The sequence below is a fragment of the Puccinia triticina genome, chromosome 4A (genome assembly GCF_026914185.1).
Source record: "Puccinia triticina chromosome 4A, complete sequence".
In the NCBI taxonomy this organism is placed as follows: Eukaryota; Fungi; Basidiomycota; class Pucciniomycetes; order Pucciniales; family Pucciniaceae; genus Puccinia; species Puccinia triticina.
In genome coordinates, this window is record NC_070561.1 from 2288679 (window position 1) to 2312846 (window position 24168).

The window sequence follows — 24168 nt, forward strand, 5'->3', positions numbered from 1 at the left end:
TGTTGCAACATGCCAGGCAGTTAAGAGATGTTTCTGGTGTCTTCCACCTCCTCCAACTTCAGGTCTATCTGACAGAGAAGTTGAATTTTACCACCCTGAAATGATAACCAGGAGATGCATACATCTTGAGGTCCCCTTGTGGCTTGATTATTAGAGCTTTCCTGTTCACTGACACAGTGAAGCTGATCAAGATTTACCTTTTCTGATGGAAACATGGCTTTCAGGATCCTCAGCTGGAACACCCATTGAAATATGTTCAAGTTGAGTCAAGCTGGAGTTAATCATTGGTTCAGGTGAAGATATGAACTTTTCCATGAGTTTAGGATAAAGATGAGATCAGCCTGAGGTGAACATAACATTCCCATTGACACAAGCTGAATTTGCATATGTTTCATACATGTTTACATGCTTGATACCCGCCAGGGTTGCTGAAGGAAGTTACGGTCTGGCACTCTCTGGAGAGTGCCACACTTTTTCCCCTGGTGAGTGTGTTCCTTTTTTGAGAAAAAAATCCAGCGATGAAAGAGAATTACAGAGAAAAACTAATACCCTGCAAGATGTGTTTTACAATTATCTATACATTCGTAGAGGATAGACAGCAGAAAAGTGTTATACAAAAAAGACTAAGAGAGAGATCATGAGAAGGCTTGAATACCGGTGATTGCCTTCCCCAAGATAAGAGTGTGGATGTCCTAAAACAAAGAAAAAGGTCATGTTAATTTGCTTGATCAATTAGTGAAAGAATTGATACATATAAATATCGAGAAAATGGAAGTTGGCCGCTGACGTGTGTGCCCTCGTACGTATTAGCGACATGCAAATTAGCGGCGATCCTGCCGATATGATACTCATCCGAGACCGCATTTCCACCGAATATATCCATGAGGATCCGGGCATGTTGGAGTGCTTTACCACAATTGTTGCGCTTGAGGAGGCTGACCATCTCGGCTAGGTTGGCCAAGCGGAAGAAGAAAAAGAAAAAGTTCAATTCTGGGGGCAGATGGATTCGAACCGAGCAGAGCACTAACGACACCATGTCCCAGCGTCTTTCATACGGCCCAGTTGAATTGCAGCACACAGGCCGAGTACCGCCTCGGTGTTGGCATCCACCAGCTTTTTTTGGACGAGTTGGAAAGCCGCTAAGGGTTTGTGAAATTGAATCCGTTCTAACGAATACTCCCTTGAACGCTTCACACACTCTTCCAATGCGCCCATCACCCCAAACGAGATACCGAACCGGGCACTGTTGAGACACGAAAATGGGCCCTTAAGGCCAGTCACTTTCGGCAAGATATTCGTTGACGGAACCGGAACGGAGTCCATGTATATCGAGCCGGTTGTACTGGCCCTCAGCGATAGTTTATGCTCGATCTTCGGCGCGGAAAGTCCCTTCATACCCTAATTGCCAGGGGAATGTTGAAAAAAAGTTCGCCTCAATATCGGTTGACTTGGACCCGGGATTTTTTCGGAAACTGGGCAGACCTTTTCTAAGATAAACCCTCTAATTTTGCCGTCCCAATCACACTTAGCCCATACCACAAAGACATCGGCGATGGGAGCATTGGTGATCCATGTTTTGCTACCGCACAGGACTAAAATTTGAGGGTAAGTATAAGCGATATGTAGAAGCCTTAGTTCAAGGATAGGGATAATAATTATTCAACTTACTATAGCCGCCCGATGGGTCTTCGGTTGCTCGGGTCAGCATACCTGAAGGGTCCGATCCATGGCCGGGTTCAGTTAGCCCAAAACATCCAACCATGTTCCCGCTTGCCAATTCCGGCAAGAATTTCGACTTTTGCTCCTCCGAGCCGAAGGCGTCTGCGACGACCAAGTAAGTACGGGAAAATTTCTTCCAATGACTTTAAGAGTACTTACGGATCGGATGCATCACTAGAGATGATTGCACGCTCATCGCCGAACGGTACCCAGAATCAATCCGCTCGACTTCACGAGCAACTAGGCCGTAAGCCACGGATGAGACCTGTTGAATTAAGAAGCCAATGTGAAAAACTAAAAAAATTTAGAACATGTGAAATCATGTGTTGTGAACAGAAAAAAAAGCAATCCATAGCCTCACTCCAGCACATCCGTAACCCGAGATGGTGGGACCTAGGAGCCCCAGCTTTCCCATCTCCTTAAGGATATTAGGATCAAAAGCTGCCCAACAAAAGTGGAAAGATCTCAACTAGGGTTTCGAGTCAATGTCGTAATAATATTGCACATACACTCTTTACGATGGGCCTCCAGGACTCTGGGCATAAGATTCTCCTGACAGTATTCATGACTGGTCTGCCTGGATGATAAGAGTGGTGACGAGAGAGTACATAAGTCTCATGTCAGGGTTTCGAGGGGATGGGGTACGGATTACTTGATTGCTAGCTCGTCTTCGGTCAGCAGACTCTTTTCCACTCGGAGAGCGTCCTCCCAATCGTATTCGGCAAAGGAAGCTGGTTTGGACTGCGACGCCAGTCCGCGTCTGAGGGTGACAATCGTCTTGAGGCTCGTATTGGGCTGGATCCTAGTTAGCCGTGCTAAACAGATTCGGGGAGTCATCATCTCAAGCTGAGAATATTATTCTGATCTCTTGCTTTCTTCTTTCTCCTTGATGTTGGCCGAGTGAAGGTGATCTGAATGGCATCAAGTTTCCTGGTCTTTGGCAGGCTTGCTCGAGAGATGTCACCTTCTTGACACTTGGGCCGACGAGATGTCATATCACATGTCACCTGGATTCTGGGACCTGTGACATGGGCTTCGTTATACACACAAGAATGCAGCCACCCAAAATGCAATTTCTCGACGACGATGACCGAGCATAGCAGCAACAAGACGGCTTCAAGCACAGAGTACCGCGTGCCCAACTTCCCTTTCTCTCAGCCTATCGACACAAGATGGGAGCAAGTTGTCGACTTCCCCTCGGCCGACCCACCTCCATCAGGCGACGAAGAAGAATATGAATGGACGGAAGAAGTCGAGTTTTGACCCCACCTTTGCCTTCATGATCGCAAGAAGAGCTGATTCTCATGTAGAACATATTTTAGGTGGAATACTTGAACTTCGACTTTGGTCACGCTCATGCTCCCAACCCAATCAGCTCATACTCCAGCTTTCAAGTTTTGGTGGGACATATCCTTCTTTTCCTCAATCTTTCAGACAAACAAGAAAAAAAACTTGACAAATAATCATTGCTTCTTGCAAAAAAAACAATTTTGAACACCCGCAATCATGTAACAATAATCGACGGAAAAGACAACAGGGTTTGAACACGGCCGAGCCATATCTAAAGATAGGCGACCAGATCTATCGTGGAGAATACGAGAGCCTCGTGGGGACTGAATTGATAATGCGACCGCTATCGGTAAACCAGAATGGAAAGAAAAGGGCCCGACAACGCGTAAGTTTCTGATTTTTTCTCGCGGTTCCACTCCAGCATGCAATTATACAAAAATAAACATCATGAATCAGAAGGAGTAACTTGCCAGGATATTCAATTTTGGAATAGTCAGGAACCGCAGGACAAGGGGAGGAGGGGGCTGAGGAAGGAGAAGAAGAACCAGAAGGGGAAGAAACAGACCAAGAAGGAGAAGAACGAGAGGGAGGGGAAGAAGCAGCACGTGAGAAGGTGAAAGTGAACTACGAGCCACTGACCCACACTCACTCCCGGATCCACTGGGTGCCAGTGACTCTAGCCGAGAAAGAAGGAGGCACGAGCGACCCGGACACATCGAGTCCAGAAGGGATGACAGGGGCCGAGCGGAAGATGAAGAAGCGGCCCGGGGCGGGCGCCGGAGGCCGACACTGGGCTAGCCATTGGACCAAATTCACGCCCCGGGCCAGTCGCCCTAAAAACAAAGTGGTCATTCAACCTAATCAGCCTGCATCCGAAACCCAAGCCCAAACTCAACCTCAAGCCTCCCAAACTCCCCAGCAGGATAATCCAAGTTAATTTTTTTACCTCTGCCCTACACTGTCCATTAGTTACAATTTACTTTTACACAAAAGATTTAACCTTGATTTGGATACATGCATCCGTCCAAGACTGAAATGGTTATGCTTGACTGAGAAATAATCAACTCTGTCAAGGTAGTTATATTGTGTCTCTCTTGAAAGCCTGATCCCATCTGGAAATATTGGGCAGTCTGTATAGTAGACACTTCTCTAAAGATGGTTTTGTATGGCTAGCAGTCATTTTCCTACTAATTCTGCCGCACAGCCCTTATATCTCATGTTCTGTAAAAATTTCAGGAAGTTCAACTTATGCATGATTCCCTGTTCTCTCAAATTTTTATGCAGTGCATGGAAAAAAGTTATGAATATGCTGGATAATAAGCACCTTACACCAGGAAAAATAATTTGTCACCAGACATCAGGTGATATCAAGTAACAATGGCTGCTACTTTGTTCCTGCTCTGGTGCTACCACAACTAGGCTACAATGGCCCTTTGTTTCCTACAGGGGGTTGTTGTGCAACTGGTGGGTAGCCCATTGGACTTTGGCTGATGTCACCTGTAGTCTAGTGACAGTATAGATATGAGCAAAACCACCACCTCCTCAAAAGTAACTTCTGTTGGTGGGGTACTGACTAGAAGCTAACCATTTTTAGAGAGGTTATTTAACTCAGTGGTGTGAAATTTTGGGGCATGGTAGCTAGGGGTTTGGTAGTTCCTGAGTAGGAAATCCATCAAAAAATCCATCAAATTAGAGCCACAGTAGGACATGGCTTTTCTCGGGTGAGATGACACCATGAACTTCATCATGGGTACTCCAGAGGGTATTCTTCCCATTGTAAAATTGTGGGGGGCTCTGGGTGCCCCAGTGAGGAGTCATGAATTTTTCTTAATTTCAGGTGTTTTTTGTGCAATTACTCATGCTATGGCCACAGCAGACCAAGCTAAGGGCAGCTATACCAGCAGTGTTCATTTAGCATAATTTAACAGTGGCCCACTGTTGGTTGTAAAGTTTTGTGTTTGTGGCAAGAGACATTTGATATGCATATGAGTGGTTTGTCTGACAGGAATCCCCTGTTCCTTTTACCTTTCCTTTTTTTTCCAAACTGTAGGGAGACCTCTTTGTCAGTGCAACCACAATTTTATGCCATTCAAATGCATGAACAAATGGTCCACCAAAGACAGCGACCATAAGATAAGTATTTCGTGATTACATTAGCCTACAATGGTAAGACTGTGCTCTATAGTTATAACATATAACAGACATACACATATGTGAAAGAAGGAAGAAAGAGATGGAAGTGGAAGGATCTGGGCAGGATTACCGATTGGGTTCGGGTGCGGGACTAGGCAGGGGATTTCCGGGCAGTTTTTCGTTCTGAGTTCCAGTGGTGATGCTGCTACTGGAGCTACTAGCGACGCTGCTAGTTCCGCCGGGAGTTTTGAGACCCGAGGAGGGCACATTTGGGGTGATAGCAGTTGGAGTAGACGCGGTGGAAGAGGAAGATGATGGGCCGCCTGGTGGTGCGCCGACCGTCGCTGCGCTCCCATTGGTGTTCGTGGTGGTGGGGCCCGCAGCGCTGACGGCCACGCTTGTTTTTCGGTTGGTGGTGGCGCTGGCTGGGGCCATCGATCCTAGGCTCTTTTTACGACTATGGAGGACAGAGGCTGGGATCTTGCTGGGCTGGTTCATGCTTGCAGGCGGGACGGTCGCCTGCGTGGACGTGCTGCTCAAGCGTTGGTGACCTACTGGCGAAGTTACTGGATCAGTGATGGCTTGCGTCTCCGTAGGGACTGTACCCCCGAGAGTATGCTGAATGGATAGTCGCGGATGAGTGGATGCGGATCGCTCGGTGACAAAGTCCTGCGGAGAGCGAACCTGCGAGGAATTGAAATTGAGATATGGACCTTGCTGCTCATTCGATTCATTCAATTCGCTATCCCTGTCATGCATCCCATTCGATTCCGACTCTCGGCCATGATGGAGATGGTGAGGCGGCTGGCGTCGAACCTTTTCATGTTTTGTCTGGAGCGCTTTAAAATGGAGCAACAGTGAGCTCCAGTTTACGGTTTCGTGATCAGCCTGCTTGAGGGCGTTTTTCAGACCACGTATTGTGTTCAAGTTGGATCCGGGCAATGTGCTGGTATTACTGGAAGCGAGTTGGGACCACAGAAAGAGGTTAGCAGGATCAAAACAAGAGAGAGAGCTTGGAACATTTCACTACGCACGCCTTTGGTGCAGCGTGGGCGTATCCCAGTGTGCTCACAGCCCCCAGCCTATTTCTTAAAGTCGCAAATGCGCTGCTCTGTGGTAACAGCATCAGAATCCCATACAATGCCTTGTAAAGAAATGGATACTTGTCCGGTTCCAGAAGCTGCAACCTCAGCGCTTTTTGATGTAAACAGAAAGAGGGAAGCAAAATCAGCTTTGCACTTGTATCTCAATCAATAATCTGATTGCTACTCAACAAGTGAATACTGGACTCTCCAACAACTGCACAAGTTTGTCGACCTGGATCAGAAGCCCAACGGTCATCTCAAGATCGTGTGCAAGGATCGTGAGGAGGTGAAAGGCGTGTTCATAAGCCATCGGACATAACAGGCATAAGGTCAAGGTCGAGATCGGATTATGACTGAATGATCGATAGAGATGTGTAAACAGTTGAACGCTCTCTTTTGTCTCGAGTTGTTTCAGTTTCCTTCTCATGTCACTTAATTCAGGTGATGTAATCATGATTAAGGTCAAGTTTTGCACCATTGATGATGCAAACTCCAAATCCTACTTGTGACGAACAGAAAAAGGAAAACATGCATGTCATCAGCACATGGCTAGTATTCGGAAACTGCAGTGTACGGATGACATTGATGGAAACGTTCATTTTTAATCCGTTAAGTTTTTTTTTTTTTTTTTGGTATGAAATTAACTAACCTCATCAGCCTCCAGGTACTCGGCAAAGGACTTATAAATCCGTTCGGCATTCAGATTTTTGCACAAGATCCTGACGATGAGATTACCTCTCGACTCCAACAAGTTTCGATCGGTACCAAACAGGCTCAGGAGGTTCCACATAAAATGGCGGAAATAGTATCCTTCCTCTTCGGTGTTCATGAGACTCCTCAAGCTGATCTGAGACAATAATTCCAAGTCGTATCGAATCACTGCTTCGGAATCGTCGGACAGGGTTTTCAACAGAGCCGGGAAAGTTCCGTCCTCGAGTGTCAGGATCTTATTCGGCACTTTGTTATGGAGCATCATCAACCATTTCAATGCGGCCAATCGTGTTTCCTCATACTCATTGAGGAACTGTAAAGTTAATGCATTGACGGTTAGTGCGTAGTCGAGCGGGTCTGGTGGTATTTCTTCTTTGGGTGGCGTTTCCGCTTGGACCTCATGATCCGGGGTGGGCTTGACGACTTCTTCAGCGATCCCATTGGGTCTTGTCCCTCTGCGTGGCCTGATAGTCCATGTCGAGGGTGTCGGGGTTGAGGGCGGATTGCCACGTTCGGGACGCATGATTCGATTCCTGAATTTGTCGACCGAATGGGATACGTGAGAGCTTAGCCGTGGATCGTGCTTTCGTTTATCATTGTCGGGTACATTTACTGGGGGCGGTGGTGGTGGTGGGACAGGTGGTAAAGAGGGTGGTGGCGGGGTGGGTAGTTGTTGGATGGCATGGAAGAGATTATAGTTCGCACCAATCGCAATATCCTTGATGTAATTCCGCTCGTGAGAGAGACAGCCGAGAATTATCGGAATCATTCTTGGCGTAAATGGAATGATTACGGATTGATCGATCTGAATGATTTCGCTCAGCCATTTCAGACATAAGGCCTGAATTTCCTCGGTTATTTCATTAATGCACATCCATCGAATGAGAATTTGGACAATGGAAGCCAAATTAAGGTCGACTCCTTGTCCGTGAATATATGTATCGTCGTCTGAGCTTTCTGACGAACTATCTTCTTCTTCGGGATCGTTCGGATGATCACCTTCAAGGGTTAATGACTCTAATCCGATCTCATTGATCATCTCATCCTTCTTTTCAACTGCGGAAGCAATCGCGACCGCTGTGTTGTCAGTCCCAGCGCTTGGTTTATGATTGAACGGAGAGCCGGCTTCGGGGTCACCATTTTCGTGATTGGATTCCTCGTTCGGATAAAACTGGGGTTGCGCTGGACGGGGAAGTGGTCGAAGATCTCGGTCATTTCCAGCCATTTGTTTCTCGAATAGTCTTCTTTGTCTTCGCAGTTCCTTTTTTTGGAACCGCTCCTGTTCTTTGTATTCCTTGGCGTGGACTACCGCATCGATCTCCACCATCATGTCACCCAACAAATTTTGAACGGCAAGCTGGATTTCATTACCCGAATCGGCGAGGTAGGTAATCAATCCGTCCAAGAAATCAGGTAGATAGCTGACTAGATTGATTTCTGGTATCGAGTTTAAGAGCTGGAGCCAGGAGACGAGATATTGGCGGGTAAAAGGATTGTGCGTGTGGATTCGCTCGCGTAAGAGTGGGATGAAGGCTTTTAGAGAAAAGGCGCGAACGACTGGAGGGTATGAAGAGGACTCTTCCATGGTGGTTTCTGAGGAGGAGGTTGAGGGTGTATTTTGCTGGCGTGAGGGTGTATTTTGCTGGCGCGATGGTGTATTTTGCTGGCGCGAGGGTGTATTTTGCTGGCGTGAGGGTGTATTTTGCTGGCGCATGACTTGTAGCTGACGAGGCGAGACTACAGATATGTAAGTGGCAGCTTGTTCGGTGACGATGTCCTTGATTAGTCTGTCGAGTAGCTCTGCTCCGTTTTTGACCGCAGGATCAGGATCTGCGGCAAGCTGAGTGAGAATGAAGGTGAGAAAGCCGGAAGGAAAGCATGTTGGAATGAACTTTTTATTTATTTATTTTTGATGGCCCAAAACAAGAGAATAGAGTTGACAGCCACGGACCTTGGAAAGACTATCGAACAGGTCGTTGAAATAGACCAGGATTTCCCCCTTGGCGACTTTGACGACATTATACATTCCTTCGCAGGAGAAATAGCGGACCTTGCTGTCGGGGTCGGAGAAACAGGAGATGATTGGGGGGACGATTGCGAGGAGGTAGGAAGCGATTTCAGGACCGAGGGCGATCGAGCAGGCGGCCAAGCCCATCACCCCACCCCATCTCCATGATGGATTGTTATTGAAGGCCAGACCAGACAGTTGATTGACGATTTCATCGATTATCCCATAATCGCGTTTAATGACATGGTCCTTGATTTGACTTGAGGAGCCCATACCAGCAGGAGAAAATTCGAGGGTGAGCTCGTGAGGTCGGGAAGAGGAAGATGGTGGGGGTGGTAGGAAGAAAATAGACTCACGCTTCGATGAGAAAAGCAGCATGTTTCCGCTTGTCATAAACTGGAGACACGATTCAAGATAAGGAGACGTATGCACTTTTAACATTCAAGGTTCCAGTCTCGGGATACGTATTCTGAAATTTCAACTGATGGAGCTGACCTTTGTCTTGGAGGGCACGTAGGGTAGAAGCATCTGCAAGAGCGTCACAAATCAGAGGGTCAGTACTCGGAAACGGGCTGGAGCAGGTGAAACGAGGGGTGGGGAGCAGATGAAGGCTTCTGAGGAGTCCATCGTCAACATCCCCGGGATGGCCATTCCCCGGCCGAAAATCGCTGGGGGAGTGGAGACTGACCCATGTGGGGACCCACTAGGAACGCCGGGGGCTGACTGGAGGATCGCTTGGGAGTGGCGGTGGCCGGATGGAGATAGCTCGAAGGGCGGCGGGTGGACAACGGCGGACGGAATCTTCTGTTTCTGTCCAAAGGGGGTCTTGGTCAGCCTGGCTGAGGTCAGGATTACATAGACCGTTGCACTCACGGGTGAAATACTCGAACTGGGCCGAGTTGGGCTGGAGGAAAGTCGAGAGGAGATTACTATCGATCGCCACTCTCACCAGTCAGGGCGAATCAGATTCAGGCAAAGGACCGGACGATGACGTCAAAAAATTCAAGCTCGAGGTCTGAAAAAACATTGCTGACATAACACTCATCTCAGAAAAGAGAGGCAACCTGAGGCAAGGAGGCAACGCATCCAAAGACGTCTCCACAGGAACCCAGGCAATCCGGCGAAAAGTCATGCTACCAACTCCACAAGGCTATCAGGAACGGAGGTGTATCCTTCGGCCTCAAGCAAGAATCAAAAGGCGTGCTGCTTTCTGGCACAAAAACAGCTTTCATGGATAAGTTTCATGCGGAACTAGTGTTGGACCAAGCCTCATCAACTCTTAGGCAGATCCCTGATCAACGCATTCTTCTTGAACTTGTGAAGCCAGCTTCTGCCAGGAAATGACTTGCATTTGGCTAGTAAGGGTCCTTCGTGCATCAGACCAGCAGCTTTTCTTGCCTTCTTTTTGAGCCCAGATGATCAGCTGCCATATCATCAGATTCTATTTCTAGAACTTGAGGAGATGGCCAATGTGCTATTTCCACATGGTTCCCTCACAAGCACTTGTGGGACTTCAGTTTGGGACCTTATATTCAAGTCTTGATATTTTCCACAGTGGAGAGAACAAAATTACACCAATTCACAAGAGAGTGGTCACGTTAATAGTTTTCTTATTAGTCCTCAAACTGACTACATGCCAAATTTCTGGAAAAAGAGAATTCCAACAGCCAATGGTATCTGCGATATACCTCTCTCACATTGGTTATGAAGCTTTGGGAGAGTGGCAATACAATCACAGTCGATGGAAAATTAAAATCAAGGCAGCTATGTAAAAGGCCTGGTAGAGGATATTCAAAGGCGAAGTGTTTTGCCACCCCAACACAACATCATACAATCATTCTTGCTTGCGCCCAAGTACCTCCTGTTGGAACCTAGCTGTGGAAATTGAGAGCCACGAGGTAGCTGGGACTGATTGAGTTGGTTATCAGTTCATGTGTGTGGGTTTTTCTGGCAGATTGCAAAACAGTTGAACAAAAGGTTTTGGTTACCCACCGCACATACATGAATAAGCCCCCACTTAACTGGTTCCTGTGTGAACTAATACCTTGAAGTTGCAGGAATCATAGGGAAATTGTATCGTTAAACCATTCAGTGCACACAAAAACCTCCTGGTGAGCCCATAGCCCGGACGATCTTTCGTAAGAACTAGTAATGGATTCTTAATATCGATTCATTCACAAGTCTCATTTACTTGGTTTTGTTGTTCTTGAAGCTGGCTGGGGAACAGATTAAATGATTGATTCACTACGTCTAAGAGACCGGTTCACACGGGAAAGAGCTTCAGGTCGAGCGTATTCAGGATAGTTTCCATATCATCACGAGCTTTAAAACCGAATGTATTGATCGGCAGGATCATGTGAGGATTGAACTTGATCGCAAGGTTTTTGGATGGTGATGTGTTAAACATGAGTGTTTTCTTCTAAGCGGGGCATAAGATGGTCGGATTGACTAGCCAATCGACCCCAAGGTCTTCAAGATGGTCATCAAAATCACCAATAGACCCTTCACAATCTAGCCAATCCTTGGGAATATTCGCTTGAAAACAGTTATCATCCAGCGTTGACCATTCATTATCTTTTGAGCGTGTATACGGCTTTGAGGGAAGAGAGAAGTGCCTGTGAGTAATCCTTCACATCCGTTCGAGCGGGGTGAGAGCAATGTCATGAGTCCAGCTCACAATGAAGGGGTTCTCAGTCGTGTTCAACTTTTGGCTGTCGATCTGTAGGACAAGAGAAATATTATTGGGTGTTTCAGATTCCATTGAGCAACTGGGGTATTAGGTAACCTACGATGAGAGCGATCGAGGATTCGGATTGGAGAGATTCATTGAGCTTCTGAGAGACGATATCCAAAGATTTGAGATCGGTTCTCGAGTGAGCAACGTAGGTTCCGAGGAGCTTCAAGTTCTTCGATTCGACATGGATTTTTGCCAATGCCAAGCCAGCTTCAAGCATCGGAGACAGATCAAGCCAGTGGTGAACCAACGGAATCGCGTCCACAATCGACACGCTGTCCCCTTCGATGCTGCCCACCAGAAGTCCGATCACCGTCGAATGGGGATACTTGGCCATGTGTCGCAGTGCCTTGAGTCCTGGAAGTCGCTGGATATCATACTTTTTCGCCATCTCGATTCGCGTCTGCAATTTGTGTCGAACTTATCACAACTGACTAAGGCTGTAACCCGAACTGCCCTCCCCGGGGCATTTCAAGGGGTGTGACCCCGGGGTTCGGATATCGGGATTTGATTTCAGTGCCCCGGGCGTACCCGGGGTATTGAGAGGCTCAGGGGAGAGGGAGAAATGATGAATTTATTTGACTCCATTGGCCATTTTAGAGACAAATCATCATTGTTTACTTTATTTTGCATGATCTAAATGTGGCTGCATCAGAGTTGGACAGAAGGATAGACAACAACATCAAAAGCAAGAAAAGCTTGGGGGGAAACAAGGAAAACAAAAGTGAAGAGGAGGGAAAAAAATAAGACAGTCAATGAAATGATGAAAGTGCAGCTTAATTGCATTCTTCCAGGAATCAAAAACATTCCTTTAGGGAAAGATCTGCTCAACAGTATCAGGCTTGAGGGCAGAGCGCTGCCAAGAGAGTATGCGGCGGCCTTTGGAGAAAACTCGTTTGGATGCAGCACTGCCACTGGTAGCTGGAATAGCTAAAAACTGATGGGTCATCTTGGATAAGTTGGGGAAGCTGTTTTGACAACCAGCCCAGTAAGTTAGAATATTAACGTTGTTGGTTTCAACATCCTCTTTCAAATATTTCTTTATCTCTGATTTAACATTGTCAATCTCCGCGCTGGTTTGGTACAATGAAGCTGCAAAAAAAACAACAGAGGCTGATTTTCTTTGGTTTGTTTTGCTTGCTTCCTTTGCGCATTTGCTTTTGCTTGTCTTGATACTATTGGCAAAGTCTTGAGCAACTTGAGTAAACTGAGTTACTGATATCGCATAGTTCTCCATGATGAACTATTACTAGGAGATGTTGTTATTCCAGAAACTAGCTTTGCGCTGAGGATTGAGTATCATTGTGCTGATATAGACTGTTTTTGAAGTGCTTCACGGAGATACTGATCAATTTTTTCAATCATTTGGGTAGCAGGAACAACTCCTTGAGCATGATCAGAAAGACCATGTTGGACAGTGTGAAGGTGCTTCATTAAAGCAATGTAAACTGGGAGAGCAGTATTCAAGGTGGGGTATTTGGATGCACAGGGTATCTTGGTGGCCTTGGAGAGTGGTTCAAGCAAATCCATGATCTTGGTTGCTTGATCCCATTTGACTGGCAATAAGATATATGACCAAGTTTTGGAATTCTCTTGGCAAAAGTGGTCACATGATGGTTGAAGGAGGATCACATGCCTGAACATATGGAAGGTGGAATTCAATTGAGTTGCAACATCAATTTCTAAGGCCCTGTTTGGCACTGATATAATCAGTGATATATTTCACAGATTATATTGGTGAAATACTGATGGTGTTTGGCGGAGCAATATATCCAATTTCCTGTAATTACATTACTACCCCTCGATATATTGGCAGCTCAGACCCGGCACACACATACATATCATACACCCTCTCCACCGGTCATGGAGAGGATTGACCAGTGCTCAATGTGTACACCACCTCTTGATGATCTTGATGACCAGTTGACCGGTCATTGAGAAGGAGGATACATACACCTTCTAATAGATGACGGGTCACACAAGTCATCCAGGTGTTGTATATTCCTTCTTGATGACCAGTCAACCGGTCATCAAGAGGTTGGGTTCCTCTGGATGACCGTTCGAACAGGCCATCCCAAAGCCTCTTGATGGCTTGTTTGACCGGTCACAGAGATCGACCGGTTGATCTCGTTGACCGGTCATCAAGATCAATCAAGAGGACTTCAACCTTCTGATGACCGGTTGAGCGGTCATCAAAAGGGTGAAATCCACCAGAGACCAGTTTAAAGAGGTCAAGTTTCCTGTTTTCGTTTTTGACAACCGGTTGAGCGGTCATCAAGAGGGAGAAGTTCCTGGCAGGGATGACTTTTTGGAATGGTCATCCCAAAGGTGTACAATCTGCGTCGGACCGGGGTGAAGTGTACATAATAATTATTCCGCATGTACTGACAAACGCTAGCGATATATTAATTTAATTTTTATTTTGGGTGTAATAATCAGCATGTCACAAATTATATTGCTTGTGATTATTTCACTGATCATATTGGTGCCAAACGGGGCCTAAGCACTTGATGTTTGTATCTTGAATCTTGGGTTGAACAAAGTTTAAGACTTTTTTGAATCACTCATGTTGTTGAGGCAAAAATCATACAAAGGTACTCAAACCACATACCTGCTTGAGTACTGAGTTCACATCAACTTTGGCTCCATTGTTTATGGAGCTATCAGCTGATGGTGTTGGGGTGGTTAAACCACCCATGTCAGTTGTTGATAGTGGCTCTCCATTGTTGTTGACTTCAAGGCATCCAAGGACAGAAAGTCCTGCCTTTGCTGCAAGATTTATGACAGGGGCAATATACCCAAGAAGGTGCTGAGGCTGGTTGAAGTTGGGAAGTTGAAGCTGAAGTTCCCATGTCATTTTGTTTTTTGTTGTTGCATTATTGGCCGTGATAGTGTGAATTTTCCCAAGGCAGCCAAAAATACAAAGTACATTGTAGAAAAGGTCTGCAAAATTCCCGCCAGTGTGACTACCTGAAAACAAAAGTGTTAGGCCCTGTTTGGAGCTGATATAATCCGGGAAATATATGAGTTTTGTTGCCTGACATCCTATGTGACATCTGATCAGGTCCGCCAAAGCTTGATCAGTTGTCACAAAAATCCAGATTATATCAGCTCCAAACGGGGCCTTAATTTAATCAGTTTTCCATATAACTGAAACCACATCAAAAAAATCAAAAACCAATAAAACAGAACTTGAACAAGAGGGATGGCAAGCATCAAGTCTTTCATCTTGAAATCTTTGGTAATGAAGTGAGCCGTCACTAACATGAAATCCGTACAGTTTGGTGCAGTCCAGGCATCTTGAGTGAAACTCATTGAATCTTGTTTTGCAAGATATACAAGCTTCATTACCTCTTGATGTTAAAAGTATAACCTGGAGAGGTGTCTAGTAATACCCCGGTGTTATGAGCCGTGAGGACGCGCCATAGCTTACCTCAGGGACATGTTACATTGTACTCACATGTCACAGCTCCTATAGTCATAGGGGAGCTGGGGAGAGAACATTAGCCTTTCCCCATTCAGTAATCTACATACTCATTGCACAAGACCCAGACAGCGCCTTCTCCCCCATCACAACCATTACACCCAGCAAGTATTATTGATGAGAGGCATAGCCCTTTGTTTGATAAGCCAAAAAAGATCCCAAAACAACTTTCTCTTGACAATTGCAAAGGGACACTGCACAACAAATCTCAGAAGGGTGTTGTTCAAAGAGTCACTGTTGAGCTCAACCTGGAAAACAAATCAATGCTTCATTAGCTTCAAAAAACACAGTATGAATATGAGGATAGGCAAAGGACTTACTTTTGGGTTCACAGCACCTTCCTTGGCCCATTTTCTCATATCTACCTGGGTCTTCATCTTTTACACTAATCTTTGGATCAACAAGCTGATGGATTTGAAGGAAGTGGCTGTGGAAGTTTTTAGTACTGCCACTTTTGTCCTTCTTCAACATAGCGCCACAAGCTTTACCACATTTTTTAACAACCTTACAAACAGCCTGAGTACCTTCCTTGGATACTTCAAAGTGATTCCACACCCAACTGTGCCTAAGCCCAAAATGTTTAGAATAATCCTCCCAGTTGCTGTTGTCATTGTTGATTTTGATTAGGGTTGATGGTGTGGATTGTATCAACGGTGAAACAATCTGATACAATCCGGGTATTGGCTGATACGGCGTATCATATTGTTTTTTTGATACCATGTATTGTATTGAAAAAGAGATACAATACACTGTATTGTATTGAAACAAACAATACAGTGTGGATCCCACCAATAAACAGAATATGGGAATGTATTGGAAACCCAATACACATGTATCGGACCGTATTGGATTGTATTGGCGACCTGATACACCGTATTGGATTGGATCAGCCAACCAATACAATACTGATACAATGTATTGGGACCAAAACCAATCCAATACATGTATTGGATTGGTTGCAGTGTTGATGGTATGGACACAGAGAATGAAGGAACCTTGATTCTTGGATGTTTGGGCTGATTTTTACCGGAATGAGTGGATGGTTGCTTCATTTTAAAGTGATTTTGAGAGCTAATACTAGATCAAGTATTAAATATTAACTATAGTGGGAGGAATAGGGAAGGCAAGTCAAGACAGATGAAACTTTTGTCTTGTGAAAGCAGACAAGTTAAATGCAGTTGACTGATGCCAATGAGAAAATCCTCAGTTGGGTGAAACATGAAAATATTTATGACTAGATTTCACTTGATGTTCAAATCATAGAAAATGCACAATACTAGACAACATAAACTTCCATGCCATGATCAAGGCCAGCAACAAGTTGGTGCAACACATCTCCTTTTTTTGGATATTCACCTGGGGCATGCTCCAAACCCCACTTTTCACGGGGTCTGTGCTTTGGGATGAGTTCCTCACCCCATCCTGAACCCCGGGTTACAGCCTTACACAAGTCCCTCCTGTGCTCCGGGGTGCAAGCAACATCCCGCCAGGTAGGGACTTACATGCAATGGCAAGGTTCTAGTGTGAGCAGTATCAGCCAAATGGCTGGAAAGACCATAAAACCCCCTGATGACCCCCAACCCCTCTGAAATTTGAGAAGCCAAGGGCACCAGTGGAATCCTCAGGACTTCCTGCATGTTGTGAACTGTTGAAATCTTAAAAAAAGCTGCCATTGTGTTTGAAACCATTTGTAAAGCTGGCCAGAATCCAATCATCTGTCACAGGAATTACAGATTGGATGCCGTTGTGGAACTACTCTTTGGGGGAATAGAGGTTAGAGAAGGATGAGTGCATGAAAATCTGCCTCTCAGGATGGAGAGTAATATGGGACAAGAATAAGAGTATGGGCTCTTAAAGAAAAGTGTGGCTGATAAAGTATTGAGAATATTGCTTTCTAGATGAAATGATGGGAGAAGGAGTAAAGTCAGACTGGTTACTGGTATCCTACTATACGGGTAATTCTTTCAAGGTAAGTATATTTCTAATGATATCTAAGGCCCCGTTGTGGTGGCCAAAACGGTAGTCAGCTTCAAATTTCAAGATCAGCCCTCAAGATCCTCAAGATCAAGACTCAAGCTTCAAGATCTTCAAGGCTCAAGATTCAAATCCCAAGATTCTCTCAGATCCTCCTTCTCCCTTTTCTCCCACTCTCCTCATTCTCACTTCCCCTTCCTTCCCCTTCTTCTATTTCTTGGTCCTAACACAGATCTGTCTGTGGGTTTATTCCTAGTTGTTGTCTTTTGCTGGTTTTTGTTTCTTCCTTGTCTTTTGTCATGTTTATTTCCATTTCTCCTGGTTCCTCTCTTATTTCTTATGGTTCTTGTTGGTTTCATGCTTTTATCTCTTGGTTCTATTTCTCTGCCTTTCTCCTCTTTGTGTTGTTTTTTTTCTTCCTTTTTTTCTGTTGTCTGTTGTGTGTGCGCGCGCATGGCGCGCAAGGAGAGGATGACATGCTTGTGACAGGCCTCCAGGAATCCAAGTTCCGGGCGAACTTGGAGGATAGGAGGCCATAGCACCTGTTCTGATCCAAGTCAGGGGTTATCAATTCATCGATCTTTTCCAAGTCCCGAGTCCCAGAGTCCCCCTTCCAGAGTCCATTCCCCATCAAGAATCCTATCAACAAAAACCAACCGCCACCGAGGATCCAACCCCCGGCGAAACAAATCAAAACCACTTCCACTACGCTATCCATTTGAATCCCCTACGACTCATCCCGACCATCCGTGAGGGCAGCTCCCAGAGCACCTTTTCCCCTCCCAGCGCTGCCGCCGGCCTAGCACCGGACGGAGCTCCATATTTGGTCCCCCGAGCCGGGATCGAACCAGCGACCTCAAGATTTACAGTCTCGCACTGTGGTTTTGAGGCGTTTGGCGGTTATCAGTATCCTTTTCTTTTTTTTTATCCTTTCTCTCGATTTTTTTATCCACCCAAATCCACGAGGATTCCAGCCGAACGAAGATTGGTTTGGTTCTCTCAACTATCCCGCACATCGGCGACCTTAAACAATTTCGAGCGATCGATCGTGTGGGCCTTTCTCTCCCCCCGAGCGGATTCCTTTGAGGCGCCAACGGTGCCTCAGAGCCGATCCTCCTCTGCGAACGATCTCGATCAACCGGTTTCCCCCCTTTGAGCAGATTCCTTTGAGGCGCTGACGGTGCCTCAGAGCCATCTCTCATCCCTCGCCACCCACCTCGTCTCAGGAGCTGCTCTAGTCCTTGTTTCATTGGATCGAGCCGTTTCAGGATCCGAATTCTCTTATTTCTTTTCTCTTTTTATTTCTGGTGTTTCAGCGGCGGGGCATTAAGGGTATAGAAGTAAGTCCCCTCTAATTAGTAGCACCTCCGAAGCACTACTTTTTTGTCAAAGCATTATCGCCACCGCTGTGAGCCGCCCCTCTATTTCTGCTTGTTTCTCTCATCAGATTCGCGCTCAAGATGGACGGCGTTACGGGAAATCCTCCTCGCGCGAGGATGGTCAAAATCAAACCTCAAAACAAGGCACTGAAGTTCTCGGGCTCGGAAGTCGAGCTGTTTCTGGATGACTACGAGCTAGCTGCGGAATTGGACGGCGCGTTGGATTACGACAAGGCTCGTCAGATCGGCTCGTTTGTTGAGGATGGGGAAACTCGGACTATCCTGGCGACGCTCGATGGCTATAAGCCGCCCGATTGGTCGAAGCTCAAAGCCGCTATGCTGAGCTACTGGGTTGATGTCGACAAGGCTCTGTTCACCGAGAGAGACATCACCAGCCTGGTCAATACGTGGGCGAAGAAAGGGGGCGTTTCGTCGGTATCGGACTATCACTCGTTCCGCAAGGCTTGGGACCCAATTCAAGCCTACCTGGTCTCGAAGAGTCATGTCGAATCGGCCGAAGAGCTTAAGAAGCCTTTCTATCAGGCGTTTTCGGAGGGTTTCCAGGGTCGTATTCGGGATCAGCTCATAAAAGAAAATACTCTGATTGTGACACCCGATAATCGGGCTCGGTTGCCTTCTTTTAAGATTTTGCGAAGCGCAGTCGACACTGTCATGAAAGGACAGATATCTCTCACTTTCGAGGACACAAGAACGTCAGCCCCGGTGGCTTCTTTTCCAAGCCGCGAACGATGTGATGAAGAAGATGGGCGAGGATCAGCGCCCGAAGACAACTGATTCCGCGCCTAAACCCGAGCCGTCTATGGAGGAACTCACCAAGCTTTTCAAAGCCTTCGAGCAGTACATGAAAGGAGAAGGTGGCAAGGTCTCGACGTCGACGGAGCGCCCACCGCTAGTGTGTTATCATTGTCATCGGGAGCGCCACGGAACGGCTCGATGCCCTGAGCTCCAAAAGGACAAGGAGGCGGGCCTCGTCGAGCAACGAGGTACAAATTTCTTCCTTCCAAATGGGGCCCTGATTCCCTTCGACCGCAGTCGCCCGATTCGGCATGTAGTCGCTTCTTATCAGCCCTCCTCCTCTTCTGGGCCACCCAGGCCATCGACACCCACTCGCCAATCATCTGCTGCCGCTACGACCGAGTACAAGGCAAGCTGTGGGTCGTTGCAGCCGTGGTACCCCCCAGCGGTATCGTCCCAGTCATTCGCAGGGGTTTATGAGTCCGATCCGGCCGGAAGGAAGCGCCACGAGGACGCACGACCATACAAGGCTCCTTTGGTACCAGCTAGTCAGTCGAAGCGCCCTCTTCGGAAGGTTCCGAGCGGGGTTGCCGATCCGCCGAGGGTCGAAGTAGAGGACGAACCTGAGCTGTTTGATCGCATCATGAACGATTCGAATCCCGAACCCCCTCTCCCCAAGGAGGGGCCTGCAAGACCGGTCACTCCTCCTAAGAACGCTGGCTCACAGCCTAAGGTGAGGTTTGAGCGCGACGTTAGCCGAGATCACCCAGACGCAGTGGATGGGTTCATCAAGAAGATCTTCGACCTGCCGGTTTCGACAACAGTGGCCGAGATTTGTTCTGTTTCGCCGGCGGTCTCTGATGGAGTCAAGAAATGGGTTTCTCGGCGTCGCGTGGAGGTTGGCTCTGAAGATTTGAAGGTTAACTCCGGAACGCTGGCGGAAGGGATCGACCCTGAGGGCGCTTTTGATCCAAATCTCTACTCATGTCCTCTTGGATATCTAAGCTGTAGCGTGGGCGATGGCGAAGCAATATCATCGCCCCTAGTGGACTCGGGGTCTCAACTCAATTTGATCTCCGACGCCTTAGCGGTTAAGTTGAATCTTACACCTCGGGTTAATTTCAGTTCGGCGGTCTACGGAATCAATAACCAGGCATGCGAATTGATTGGGATAGCGGAAGACGTTCCCATCCGAGTGGGACGCTCCATAGTGGGTTCCTGCCATTTTTGGATTACTCGGGCAAATGGGCCTTTCATCTTGGGCCGGCCCTTCCTGATGGATTTCAAAGCCACACTGATGTTCTCCCCGACCGCTGGGGAGCGGATCATCCTCCCGGATTCTAGCGGACGAAACATTGAGGTAACACTCTGTCCGGTCGATAAAGGAAGGTGGGAGCGTGAGTTTCCCTCCCACGGTCGCAAGGGAGTGCTGGTCCATTGTGGTCGCCTCTGCGAGGACTCCGAGGAGGACCCGCATTTTTTATCAGGGGCGTCGATCCACTCGCCGGCGGTCTTAATGTGGGGCCTCGATGTCCGACCGGCGGATCGACCCCTGCCCAAGAGGCCCATTCCCCTTTCTCTTATTCTGTCCCCTCTATATCCGTTTCACCTCAAGATTCAATAACGAAACACCAAATCCAAAAACATCAAGAAACTCCAGAAAACGCCAAAAATATTTTTTCGACTCGCTTCAATTCACCGTCTCCACTTCTCTTCAAACCATTTTCTCCCGATCCCTCAAAAATGACCCGGCGGCTTCGCGAGGAGGCCAGCGCGGCGGAAGGTGTACAACATGGGTGTACCGCGGGGGCACAAAGTTTGAAAGTAAGTCCCCTCCAAGTATGCACCTCCTGGGTAGATGCTACCGCGATTTCAAAGACAACACCTTGGGCCACACTCGTGAGCGATTCGTCAGTTTTGTGTTCTTCTTCTTTTCCATGTGGACCTTCATCCCACCCAATACCCCTCGCCACTGAGGAATTTACTCCTTCTTCAACCTTGCATCAATTTCACACATCTAGGGAGCAAGACGTTTCATCTCAAGATACTGGTTTCACGCTCCGCAACGAGGATAAACTAGTTTCGTCCTCCATAACCCTCCGCAATGAGGTTAAACTAGGCCTGTCTGCAAGGACCCTCCGCAATGAGGCTAAACTTCCGAGCCTCTGCGACGAGGATAAACTAAAGACCCTCCGCAATGAGGTGAAACTATTTTCTTCAAATACGGACGTTTGGGTGAATGAGGTGGAAGAACCTGAGTTGCGGAGGGATCGGAGACTAAAAGTAAGTTCTCTCCGATTATGCACCTCCGGGCATGATGCTCCAAACTTTGTCGAAGCTCTACCTCGCGCCACTGTTGTGAGCCGCTCTCCGCCTTCCGGATTTTCTTACGCAGATAAGGCCCCTTTCAAGGGTTTCTTGGAACTTCGGACGTGGGTGTTGCTCCAGTATGGTCTCGGCAGTCAGTCTCAAAAGGTGCTGTTGGATGCCTGGAAAGCGGGTGAGTATGTGGTCTTTGCCGCCAAGTACAAGCCAGTCTCGAGGAAGATCAAACCCGTCAATCAGCCAATGCCACAGGGTCTAAATCCCCCCCTCCGTCGACCCCCTCTTTCCCACGATCCTTATTGGCCCTTGCCCCGCTTTTTGCCGGGCCCATTTCGCCCCAAAGGCCGCGTCACGGAGGAACGGCTTCAGGTGGTAAATTTTGGTCCGGACGGCTGGCTTTGGCCGGACGAATTGAATCTCATCAAGAATGTGCTAGCCGAGCGTAACCAGTCCATCGCCTTTGACGAGTCTGAGCGTGGACTGCTGAAGGATTCATATGGCCTCCCTTACATCATCCCGGTCATCGAACACAAACCCTGGCAGAAGAAGCGTATCCCTATACCTGCCGCTAAGCTAGACGAATACACCAGGATCCTTAGAGAGCGAGTCCGCAACGGCTTGTACGAGCAATCCACCTCGTCGTATTCAAGCCCTGTGTTCTGTGTCCTTAAGTCAAACGGGAAGCTCAGGATTGTCCATGATCTTCAACCTCTGAAAAAAGTCACCGTGAAGGACGCCGGAGTTCCTCTGGCTACCAAAGATTTTGTTGAGTCATTCTTGGGTCGCGTTTGCTATGGACTCGGGGACATCTTGGGCGGTTACAATGAGCGCGCCCTCAACCCAATTTCGCGCCCTTTGACGACATTCAATACCCCTCTTGGCAGATTTCAGCTGACGCGCCTCCCGCAGGGCGCCACCAACTCTGTCGCTGTTTACCAAGCGCAGATGATGTGGGTCCTGCAGGAAGAGATCCCGGATCACGCTGGCGTTTTCATCGATGATGGGGGCATCAAGGGCCTGGCTTCTGATTACAATAACAAGGCGCTGTCATGGCATCCAGGAGTACGGCGTTTCGTGTGGGAATATGCAATCACGCTGGAGCGCGTTCTCTTCCGGATCAAGGAGGCCGGGCTGACAGTGTCCGCCACAAAACTGGCAGCCTGCGTTCCCGCCCTGGAAATTGTGGGTCACATCGTGTGCAAGGAGGGCTGGCGGATGGCTAAGAATAAGATCAACAAAATCTTAAGTTGGCCAACACCCTTGGACGCAACTGAAGTTCGCGGATTCCTTGGGGTGGTGGTGTACGTGCGGATTTTCATTCCATCTCTTTCTCAAATTTGTGTTCCTCTGCGTCGACTGACTCGCAAGGATGCGCAATTCGTCTGGACCGAGGATTGTGAGATCGCGTTCCAGCAACTCAAAACACTCGTGGGGAGGGACATCGTGTTGAAGAAGGTGGCGTACGGACCCGACGCAGGAAAGCTCGAACTCGCTGTTGATTCCAGCTACCATGCTGCAGGGGCCGTTCTTACTCAACAAGATGACAGCGGCGTTGACCGACCGGCCCTCTACGAATCTCTGCTGTTCTCCGACGTTGAATCGCGCTATTCCCAGCCTAAACTGGAGCTTTGCGGCGTTGCTCGGATTCTCAAGAAGCTGCAGATTGTTTTGTGGGGGCAGCACTTCAAGCTTCTCGTCGACGCGCAGTCCCTCGTGCAGATGATCAACGCGCCTAGTCTACCCAACACCCCGATGACGCGCTGGGTGTCCTTTATTCATCTTTTCTCTTTCGACATTTTTCACCGCCCGGGCAAATCTTTTACCATGCCGGACGGACTGTCTCGAAGACCTCAAGGCGACGGCAATTCCAACCCACCTTTGTCAGAGTTTGACGAGGAGGAACCTGTCATCCGGCCTATGTCGACTTTCTCGGTTGTTGCGTCGCCGCCTTACAAAGGTTTTCAAGAAGGCTTCTGGCGGCAGTTGGAAGACTATCTAAAGACGTTGGCGCGCCCCATTGGGATGGATGCGGCGGCGTTTCAGGCGTTGAGGAGGAAAGCTTCCAATTTCTTTGTTCAGGCGGGGCGACTCATGAAGAGAGGCAGCCCGCTACCTAGGATCGTGATCACCATCCCGAGCATGCAGGACAATGTTCTTCAGCGTCTGCACAAAGACCTTGGCCATCGAGGTACGACTGAGACTTATCGCCGGGTCGCCGACCGCTTTTGGTGGCCGGCTTTAAAAAAATCCGTTCATCTGTGGTGCCGCAGTTGCGAGGCCTGCCAGAAGAGAGGTTTGCGGCGGCCGATGGAAATGCGCTACCCAACTGGTGAAGACACTATATTCGGACGAGTCTCAATGGACATCGTACACATCAAGGCGAGCGGGGCAAAATATCTCATTGTCGCGCGTGATGATTTCTCGGGCTGGGTAGAGGCCAAATTTCTCAACAACATCACTTCGGAGGCTGTCGCCGCCTTTCTGCAGGAGCACTGGACCATGCGGTATGGACTGGCGCGTGCTTACTCGACCAACGGCGGTTCAAAATTCGGCGGCGCCTTGGCAGAGAT

At 47.8% G+C, this 24168-nt stretch overlaps 4 protein-coding genes across 4 annotated transcripts; 1 reads left to right on the top strand and 3 right to left on the bottom strand.

The window, feature by feature from the left end:
• Positions 1-635: 635 nt before the first annotated feature.
• PtA15_4A282 (uncharacterized protein) lies at positions 636-2559 on the bottom strand (the record flags this gene model as incomplete). The annotated part of the gene is made up of 9 exons (XM_053168150.1): positions 636-692; positions 788-948; positions 1029-1398; positions 1483-1592; positions 1669-1821; positions 1879-1984; positions 2081-2160; positions 2229-2296; positions 2372-2559. The coding sequence occupies 9 exons, from the start codon at positions 2557-2559 to the stop codon at positions 636-638; spliced, it is 1293 nt and encodes a 430-aa protein (XP_053019388.1).
• Positions 2560-2805: 246 nt separating this feature from the next.
• Positions 2806-2982, top strand: PtA15_4A283 (uncharacterized protein; the record flags this gene model as incomplete). The annotated part of the gene is made up of 1 exon (XM_053168151.1): positions 2806-2982. The coding sequence occupies one exon, from the start codon at positions 2806-2808 to the stop codon at positions 2980-2982; it is 177 nt and encodes a 58-aa protein (XP_053019389.1).
• Positions 2983-5268: 2286 nt separating this feature from the next.
• On the bottom strand, positions 5269-9991 carry PtA15_4A284 (uncharacterized protein; the record flags this gene model as incomplete). The annotated part of the gene is made up of 10 exons (XM_053168152.1): positions 5269-6097; positions 6177-6336; positions 6417-6726; positions 6877-8778; positions 8890-9205; positions 9303-9342; positions 9442-9474; positions 9635-9756; positions 9831-9875; positions 9981-9991. 10 exons carry the CDS (start codon positions 9989-9991, stop codon positions 5269-5271), a joined length of 3768 nt encoding a protein of 1255 aa, XP_053019390.1.
• A 1374-nt stretch (positions 9992-11365) lies between these two features.
• Positions 11366-12071, bottom strand: PtA15_4A285 (uncharacterized protein; the record flags this gene model as incomplete). The annotated part of the gene is made up of 3 exons (XM_053168153.1): positions 11366-11539; positions 11624-11665; positions 11736-12071. The coding sequence occupies 3 exons, from the start codon at positions 12069-12071 to the stop codon at positions 11366-11368; spliced, it is 552 nt and encodes a 183-aa protein (XP_053019391.1).
• Between the last annotated feature and the right edge of the window lie 12097 nt (positions 12072-24168).